The following is a 10,030-nucleotide window of genomic DNA, read 5'->3' as shown; positions in this document are numbered from 1 at the left end:
TGGTAGTAATAGTGTCTAGAATTCCAAATAGGAAGTGGGAAAGCTCATACTACTATGAAGAAGCCTTTAAAAATATAATCATGAAGTTTTAATGGACTGTTTGACCTACCTAGAAAGAAGGGTTGAGCAGTTAGGACAAAATAAGCCTGCTGAGGCCCTGCGCATAGTAGTTTGAAAAAGCTTTATCTTCCAATTTGCCATAATAATGTAAAACTTAATTTAAGAAGCACAGGCTTCAAAATCATTGTCTGAACCACAACATGGGACTACGGGAGCCACTGGACTGTCCTTGTTTAGACTGCAACAGTATGCCCAAGTCCAGTCACGGCCTCTGCTACGATAAGTATATAAACACATGAGAAAAAAGACAATCTCTGCCCCAAAAAGCTTACTACGGTAACTGTGTGCAAGCTTTGTGAGGGGGTAAGGGAGGGCGAGAAGAAGAGAGGGAGACCTCAGAAACGTCTCTGGCTGGTGGTGAATGTCTGCTCTCCGCCTTTCAGGATGGCCTGGGACTCCCTGTGCAGTGGGGACTTACTGCGCCCCAAGATAAGAAGTGCCTCAAGCCGGATGCCTGGCAGCCAGAGCGGTGCAGAAACACCATCCCTGGAGGAGCTGCGGCGCCTGCTCTGGACACGCGCACACCCCACGGGGCACGTGGACGAAGTCTGGCCAAACCTTTACGTGGGAGACCTGTAAGAGAGAGGGAAGGGTTGAAGGTGTTCATGCAACTGTTAGCCCCCACACTATACCCCCTGAAGTCATCTACTCTTTATCTAAAAAGAGAGCTAGGTGCTAATTTGGTGCCTGACAGTGTGGCACCTAAGTGTTGAGCAAGGCTGAACTGTGCTTAGGATGCTGTCGCATAGAGAAAAGGCATCCTAAGTATCCCAAAAGAATATTCCCCCTCCTGATTTCTCCTCCTGCATTAGTACAGGAGTCCCACACTGCAACAGCCTGGTGAGGCCATGACATCGGTACTGCAGGCGGTCACGCCACAGCTAGGTAAAACAGGATCAGCCTCGTGTTCTCCTCACATTGCCAGATGGCACCAGTCCCCTGAACTGATGGATGCTCAGCAGAGATGACTTGGTGAGAAAGCAAACCAGAAAACTCTTGGCTTGTGCAGAAATATCAGCACCAGCACCTTTTTATTTTTTGTCAGTTGAGAAGAACCACCTAAACTGATGTTTGGGGGAAAAAAAAGTGCAGGAAACGTAAAAGTCAGTTTCTTAAAGAGCCACTTCTGTCTTGAAACGTTTTGGTGGACACTTCGTACCTGATCAACCTGTCAGAAAATAGCCACTACAACTTCATGCAGTTTTAACAAACTGCACCATCAGCAGCACGTTCTACCCTGCATTATCACGCAGCAGGCGAATATAACCCCCCTGTCCTTCTTGCAGGTATGTTGCTCGTGACAAAGCGCAGCTGAGCCGCATGGGCATCTCCCATGTTGTGAATGCCGCCGCTGGGCGATTTCACATCGACACCGGACCCAAGTTCTACAAAGACCTGCCTGTGGATTACTATGGAGTAGAGGCAGAGGACAGCCCAAACTTTGATCTCAGCATTTACTTCTACCCTGTCGCTCGATACATAAGAGCAGCACTGAATTCCCCAAGAGGTAACTAGACCATCTGTGCATGTTGCATACCTTCTGCATAGGAGCCAAGTAGGGCGAGTTATCAAATAGTATGTGGCATAAACCGACCACCTGCAGATGTGGGTAAGAATGGAGATACCCAAACCAAGTAGCGTCATGCCTGCCTCCTGAACTCCCACAGTGAGTGGGAGTTCCCCTGTTCCCCTGAAACAGGGAAGGATGCACTAAACAGGCTTTCAAAGGGGTTTTCCCTATGCCTAGTGCTATTCATTAGCAAAAGACAAAATAGCAAGTATCTCTTATTACCTATAGGGACACACTGACCTGGAAGGAGGCACACACACTTCATCTTTTCAAATTAGTGATGGGGTTTAAAATAAAAGTTGAGTTGGGGTAAAAAGACAAGAGCAAGCATCATATTTGAGTAAGAAGAATCAACTATAATGCTACAATCTGTGCAAGTCCTACAAACACAGGGTAGGGAAGAACTTGCCAGGAAACAATTCTGTAGAAGAGAACCCTAAGCAACACCACCAGCTGGGAGATAATGCCATGCTGTTGCTAGAAGGAGTATAACCTTGAAATAGGAAGATAACCCGCAAAAATCCTTGAACTCACTAAACACAGGCCAAGTACAATGCCAGAGGCCTGGGCTAGTGGGGGATCACTACTATTAAGGACAAACCATCACAAAAACAAGTCTCCACGGTGCCGCAAAACTGTACAGATGCCCACTCAAAAGTAAGCAATTTATTAAGAGAACAGTTATACACTCACACTGTTTTGCTTGCATCATGGTGAGCTTTAATATCAATGAGGATCCTAAAATACTAACCACCCAGCTTAATCATATGCAGCTAGTAGATCTGATCCACACTGTACAGTGTAGGAAAGGGAGACACAATAACTGAAAATAGTGCACCTCCATGCTAGATACTCAGTGTTTACTGCTGTTTGGAGGGCTTGATCCACCCCATTAGAAAGTATTTGCCTTTGGGAAACTGAAGACTGTACTTAGATTTCAAAACCACTAACATATTTGGGGAATTTGGATCTGCACCCATTTCTATTAGAGCATATGCTATTTGCAATTGAAGTCATTATTGGTGGTGCTCCAGAGAAAGGTAAGATCCAAAAATCTTTGCATGTGTATGTAAAAAAAAAAAGTTCCAAATCAATTGACAAAAGACAGAAAACAACAGATGAATTGTGGTGGCCACAAAAGCAAACAAAACCAGTGCTTTGCAAGATGCATGCTCAGATACTGAAAGTTATGAATGCAGAACAAGTTAGGGCTCAAGGCAAACACAATGAACTCATCGTGTCTAGAGTGCATATTTATCCCTACTCCCATGCTTTTAGATATTGCTTTACTGAACTCCATATGGAAGCAGGGTTCTGGGAATGGAGACAAGGCAAAATTCAATCATATACAGTCCAGCTGTTGCTGACATTCATCATTTTAAGGAAAGTGCAACAGTTTAGAAAATATATAAACAAGATGTTCTGGAAGCATAATTTCCTGAGCTACAGAAATTTAGCAGCTAAATACCCATAACCTGTGCAGGGATGAGACAGGGAGGGGACTGTTACGTCATTTAGAAGAGGAGAAAAAATGGCATTTATTATAAGTAGTGATGCTGAACAAAAAAATTATACCAGGTGACAAGAGGCCTGTTCATATTAAACTCAGGATGTAATGAGGTACTTCTGTTTGATTGAGAAGTCATTTAAGACTGCTGCTTAACTATTACAAGCAAATTCAACATATTGTTTTTTAATGGAATTAAATTATCTTTTTCACCTGGGAGGATAAGTAAAAGTTAAGACTATATGAGCCACAAACATATTTAAAACTATGAATCAAATACTCATTAGAATTAAGTAAGGACTGTTATTCCCATCATACTTGAAGAAAAATTCTGATGCTTTACACCAGAAGTCCAGAAAAAAGCATGGTCAGATTTATTCCAGATTTCTACCTTAGCTGAACAGAATATGTCTTTGGTGATGTACGGAATTTATTTTTAAGGCAATTTCTTCAAACCCAGATGCCAGAGCATGAGCAAAAGGAAGCAGGGGAATGTGCACTCACATACTCCTAATTGGGAGCTATTCCTGTCACAGTGGTCAATGGCTGCATCGCACCCCAAATGACTTCCTTCATCACCTTTAAGAAATACAGGTGCTACTATTGCAGCCATGCCATTTAAGCATTATTTTATGAATGCTGCTTCCTTGGCTGCCTTTCCTTCAGCACAGCCCTGCTGTTCCTTTGCCCATGTAACAGAACTGTTTGGGAAGGCTTAGCCAAAAGCAAGCAGATGCGCAATCTGCCCCCTTCGCTGCAAGGAAAAACATGGTGTCAGGGAAGTACTGGCCTTCTCCCTCACGCTCATGCTCAAGGGGCAACACCTTGAATATCACTCTTGCCCCTTTGCATGGCCATCTGTACAATTCACATTTCTCTGGAGTGCAGCAAAACCTAAGTGTAAATCAACAGGGTTTGGTAAAGTCTAGCAGAAGAGGGAGGAAAAGAGGACTCGAACAGATGAAAGCATGCCATGAAAACTATTAAACTAACACCGTGCAGAGAGAAAGATTCCCAAGCAGAGAACTTCTCCTTTTATTGACCTCTGAACGTGTATAAAACAAGCAGGTTAAAATTGCCCATTGACTTCCTGAAATGGCAAACCCTCTGAAAGGCACTTCCCTTCTTCCACTTCACTGGAGCAAATGAAAAGCTAGGCTCCCTCTCCTGCCACCTTCTTGGTGGTAGTGGTTATGAAAGAAGCTTAACTTAGGAAAAAAGGGTCCTCTCTCTTGACTCTGCCACAGGTGCATTACACACATCAGTTTCACATCCCACTCTCCAGCAGATGACAGCCCTTACCTGTTCCAGGAGGCATGGGAAGAAGGGACACGCCACCATTTAAAGCTCTCCATAGGCTTCTTGCTATTTTCAGCTCTTGATTAATCAAGAAATAGGCAATTGATTCTGCACCTGGCTACAGGACAGTGGCTAAAACATAGCAGGAGATAAAAAAACACGGTGGAGTGGGAATTGCCCCTGGGGCTAACTCACCCAGCTGAGCTCTCCTGGTGAGCAGCATAATTCTGCTGGATTCAATGGAACGAGGGCAGCTGGGGCGTTCACTCCGGGTGACGGTCTGGAGCCTGGTCTTAAGCCAAATTGAATCCATCCTGCAAGAAAGCAAGGGCTAGTTCAGGACATTTAGCTCAGTTAATGATGAGTAGCAAAAGGACAATAAGATATTATGTGTTTTAATGACTAATTTGTTCAACAACATTGAATTTCCCAACTTGAATTTGGCCAACAAAGTTGAATGTGCAAACTTTATCCCTAGTGCAAACTCTTTGATGTCAGTAGAGTTACAGCAGGCATGAGCTGGATATAATATCCATAATCCGTTGTTAAAAACCAAGTGTTATTGTTCTGCACAAATCCCAGCCAGATGACAGTTATTGTCTGCCTCTGCAAAAAGTAGCTTGAGATGTGCGGTGCAACATTTCAAATAAGGATTGCAAGATTTAATAATGCCAGAAGCTAAGTGCCCCCACTTCTCCTCAGTTAATCCCATTATTCCTAAGGGATCCTGTTACACGCTCAGAGAGAAGGTTGCAACATGGCCCTGTAATGTGGGATCAGTCCAACTTCTCTTTGCGCTGTGTGTTAAAACAAATGGGGGTAGGAAAGGCAGACTTGGAGGATGTTGGCTTGTGGCATGGTTTTTGTGGTACAGCAGATCTGGTTATAACCTCCTTGCCCACCCCATGACCTGCACCACAGCTGTGGTCCAGCAGCCACCCAGGAACCCGAGCCGTGGTGCTGGGACGGTGCATCTTGGCTACCTCCCATGAGAGGCTGATGCAACGCGCTGTTATCAAGACCACTGCAGTCAGCCCGCATGGTGCAGACAAGCTTCAGGTGCTATTCAAATGCAGTATATCATGGGGTTCAGAGTGCCACTTAAGCATTAACTTAACTTATTGCTGAGACACAAGGGTCCAAGCCTGCAAACAGAACCAAATAGCAACGCGTTTTTTGTTTCCTGACTCAAGTTTAACATTCAATTTGTTTGCTACAAATAATCACATAGGAAATTCAAATCTGCTTTCATTAGAGCAATTTTACATTAATTAAATCATTTCACATGACTGATTTATCTGCAACTAGCAGTCATTTCATTGTCAGTGTACCAGCATTTATCATAACCTCTGTGCACGGTGAAACAAAGGCTAACAATGCGGAATAGGTATTGCACATGTAAAAGAGATAATATACCTCTATCCTCATGGGAACAAGTGTATTAGAGAGCCATGCAGATTAGGTCCCAGGTCAATAGTTGGGGCTTGTCCAGGTTTTTGCTGAGGCACCTTCTAAAGCTAGTTGCTGATCTAGAAGGACTCTTTTGAAGTGCAGATAAGCCAGAGAAGCAGGGAAGAAAATTCAGTGTGTTCCTACTCGCCAGCTCCTCCTCTCAGACACAGAGTTAGATATAAAATGGTAGAGCGCTAGCCTGTACAAGCAGGAGTCTGGAATTTGTTCTGCTTTCTGTGCCCCCAACAAAAACACATCAGGCAATATTTAATGACAGCATCCATACCTGTGCTCCGCTCAGTCTTCAGTTCCAGACTGCAGCTGGGGCTGAGCATTTTTCAAAGCAGAAGGCTCCATCTGGGTGGAAAAAAAATGGACCCAAGAACAATTTTACAGAAATCAGGTTCAGAACAGCAAGTCTCCTGTCCCCCATCCAATTTCTGGCCAAATTTAGATTGAATTTCAAAATACTGAGCGATTCAAAATCAAATCCAACATCAAGGTCATCTCTTTTTGGGTTTTTTTTTGTTTGTTTTTTCCCCTCCTGGCACAGTTCAAACCATAAATGTAATTTCTTTTTCTTTCAGTTGTAGAGTGCTGGTAGCTTAGAAGTTTTCAGACAGAAAAAAAAAAAAAAAAAAAGAAAGAAAGTGGCTCTGGTTCCAAGAAATTGTTTCAGAATATACTGTTCCTTGGCTTCTGTTATCTGGGGTGTGCATTAGGGCAGGTGCCTGGATTATCCCAGTCCCTGCCACTATGTTGCAGTTAGGCCTACTGCAAATTACTGAAGCATGGATTTTCCAGAGACCTTTTGGCCTTAGACCTATTTGCAGTATTTCTCAAAGAGAAATTGTGCTCCTGACTCCTTTACATTCCTCTGAAAATCTCAGACCTGGGTTATGTGGATCTGAAGTGCCTCCTCTGAGGAAGATAATATAGCATACATATCTCATAAGGTTGGTGTGAAGGCTAATGAGCAGCGCATTGAAAAAAAAAAAAGTCTAGTGAAAATTCAAATTAGCATTATCTTTTAGCAGGGGTGCAAAATATTTCTGCATATTCCCATAAAAAGTAGGACTTCACTTCCAAGAATCCCCATGGACTTAATGGAATTGACAGATAGATGTAATTTAACTTGAATAATGGCATCAGTATCTCAATAAATTCTGTGAAGCTCTACCTGAATGGGAAAACACAGATAGAAATCACTTGATCTTCTAATTCTGCAAAACTGACATTATGTTGGAAAAACCTCTTCCTTCCCCCAAAGGTTTCAATGCCCAGTCTAAGCCTGCTGTCACCAGAGCCGTTTTCACGACTTCCTTGGAGACTATATTTGTCCCTTTATTTCTGCTGAAGACATGTCTATCTTTAGGTCAGAGCTCAGATTTCTCATGCCAGGATAATAAAAGGTGGCTGTGTCACATACATTGTGGAATTCAACACTTCTCTCAACCTGCTGGCCAGAGCCGGTTTTTACAACACATGCTCGTGCTCTCTGAGCATGTGGCTATGCCGTCATCATTAGTCAGAACTGGAATGGTTGCTAAATAAATACTCTGTCACAAACAAAATGGGATTTAAGATGAAAAGCTGTGCACAAAGTACCCAGAATTAGCACCCGGGGAGATGGGGGCAATCAGTCTGAGGTTTTTGGCTCGATCTAGGCTCATCATCCAACAAGGGTATTTTTGTCTCGCTCCCTGGTAATAAAGAAATTAAGATGCTGTAAGCACAAACAAAACAAGGGACTAGCCCTGAAAAGCTGTCCGTTCTTTCTACTCCTCCTTACATTATACAGAGAAGCAGCATCTGAGGTACTTTATTCCATCTCCAAAGGAAAAAAAGCAACATGGGATTGTTTTTACCGATTTTCATCTTTTTCTGGATATAAATTGTATTGTTGTTGAATTGCATTTTTGTAGAACTATACAATTAGTAAACAAGAGACTACAAATGTGACAGTCTAAAAAAATTAAAATTAAAAAAAATGCAGAAAATCCTTCATCTCAAACATACGAAGATTTCCAGTGAAGAAGTGTTCTGAAATTTTCATGCTAAAAATACAACATCTTTTTAGTTGCCTTAATGGGAGACAGAGCTGTGTCCATTAGGTGGTCAGAAGTTCAAATCTGACTCTAATCACTGGTTACTTCAATAATGCCCGATCGCTGAGCCATAGTCTCTGTGAAAAGACTAGGTCTGACTGCAGCAAAGGACAAGAGAGTTTGAAAACTTTCAGGCATGGCTATAACTGAGTAGAACAACAGAACATTTTTTTTTTTCCAGTTAAAATTTTCTCATCAAATCATACCATTTTTGTAAAAGTTGAAGCATTTTACAATATTTACAAGATGTAGGTTTTCAGATTCCAGAATGAGCTCTTTGCTCACATCCAGAGGGAAAGGACTACAAACTTGAATTTTACCATCTGAAAACTTCTGACAAAATTTCCTTTAATTTCACACAAGACCATTTTAAAAAAAAAACAAAACAAAACCAACAAAAAACCAAACCAAACCAACACATTTATCTCCTTCCAGCATGGGTCAAAGACACACATTAGAAATGTGGGAAGCAGTCATGACACAGAATTGCATTTCTCTGACTGCTTCCATTAGTGATCACAGCAGAGAAACCGAAAGCAGAGCAGAGGGAAGGAGGGAGCTACACTCCTGGATCCCTGGAAGGTCTTCCCTGAGGCTCACTTACAGCAACATGGAAGGACTCGTGATATTATTCTTAATGAACTCTTAAAGAAGATGCACACCTCACTGAAATCTCTGGGGAACTCAAAACAGTTCATAAACCATTTTTCTAGTGATCACCCAACACAGAGGGAAGACAAAGGCATTAGGGAAGAACAGTGACGATAGATGTACAGGGTAGGCTACAGAAGGAAAAACACATAAGTTGGTGCAAACAGCATGTACAAACAGGCCGCTGTTCCTGCTGGTAACACCCATTTTCCAACACACTTCTGACAAGGTCTGGGCAGCAGTCAGCACCTTCAGAAGGCACTACTGCCCTAAGCAAAGAAGAAAAAAGAGCTTGTGGAAAACCGGGAGCCTTCTTGTAATATCAGTGAGCACTCCTGAGCATTGCACATCCGAAATCCCAAGTTTCCAGTCCCTCTGGTAGTAAGCAACCCACTAAGGCTGCTTCCCATAGCATTGCCTTCAAGTATGAAGACTTGAAGCTTCGCCAGCAAGTACATCACTCCCAAAACCATGTGTGAGCAAGCAGGGACACCATGGACAACAAGCTGGGCAGGAGAGCTAAAGGCATGCCATTAGGCTGACAGCTAAGCCCAAACAAGCGCAATCATGCATCCTGCAATACAATTATGAATTTTCTGTCCCCAGCCATTAAAAACCCCATCGCTCCCCAACCAGCACTGGACCAGGTCTGCTTTGCAGGGCTGAGCACACCTGCTTGCTCAGCCCCAGTATCAGCACCACTTCCATCTCTGCTCCAGCATGATAAACGGCACCATTTGGCCTCCTGGCATAATTGCTTATTTCTCTCTCTCCTTTTTTCCAGGCAAAGTACTAGTTCACTGTGCAATGGGAATCAGCCGATCTGCAACTCTTGTCCTCGCTTTCTTAATGATCTGTGAAGATATGTCACTCGCTGATGCAATTCGGACTGTGCGGTCGCACAGAGGGATCTGCCCCAACTCTGGCTTCCTCAAGCAGCTTTGGGAGTTGGACCTTCAGTTAGGAAGAAGGAAAGGCAGAGGCGCAGAGGCCTGCTAGTGCCAAGGGGGGATGTCTCCTGGCACCAGACCAAGAGATGCTGCCCTCACTGAAGACAGCGCAAGGATGCTGTCAGGACTGCTCTATAGCTGCACCGAGAAACTCCTTGGGAAATGGCTGAGCATAAGCAAGCTGGTAGGAGCTCAGTATGTCTTTTTTGGATAAGCCCACAAATTGAAAGAAAATACAATAAAGAAGGATTCAAACTGGCAGTTCTGCCCACCTGGGCCTGTTTATTTAACTACCTGTTGGGCAGGGTATAAGGAGCAGTTGGGTTTTCATGCAGAATTAAAAGGCAGAACAGTCAACTTGAAAAAAGACTTT

The 10,030-nt window shown here is 43.2% G+C and overlaps 1 protein-coding gene across 1 annotated transcript; it reads left to right on the top strand.

Moving 5' to 3' along the window:
- The first annotated feature begins 504 nt into the window (after nucleotides 1-504).
- On the top strand, nucleotides 505-9,706 carry LOC104036758 (dual specificity protein phosphatase 13B-like). Its single transcript, XM_009490467.1, has 3 exons — nucleotides 505-695; nucleotides 1,407-1,627; nucleotides 9,492-9,706. Exons 1-3 carry the CDS (start codon nucleotides 505-507, stop codon nucleotides 9,704-9,706), a joined length of 627 nt encoding a protein of 208 aa, XP_009488742.1.
- Nucleotides 9,707-10,030: the final 324 nt, after the last annotated feature.

The sequence above is a fragment of the Pelecanus crispus genome, chromosome 10 (genome assembly GCF_030463565.1).
Source record: "Pelecanus crispus isolate bPelCri1 chromosome 10, bPelCri1.pri, whole genome shotgun sequence".
NCBI lineage: Eukaryota > Metazoa > Chordata > Aves > Pelecaniformes > Pelecanidae > Pelecanus > Pelecanus crispus.
This window is presented reverse-complemented; position numbering and strand designations above follow the sequence as displayed.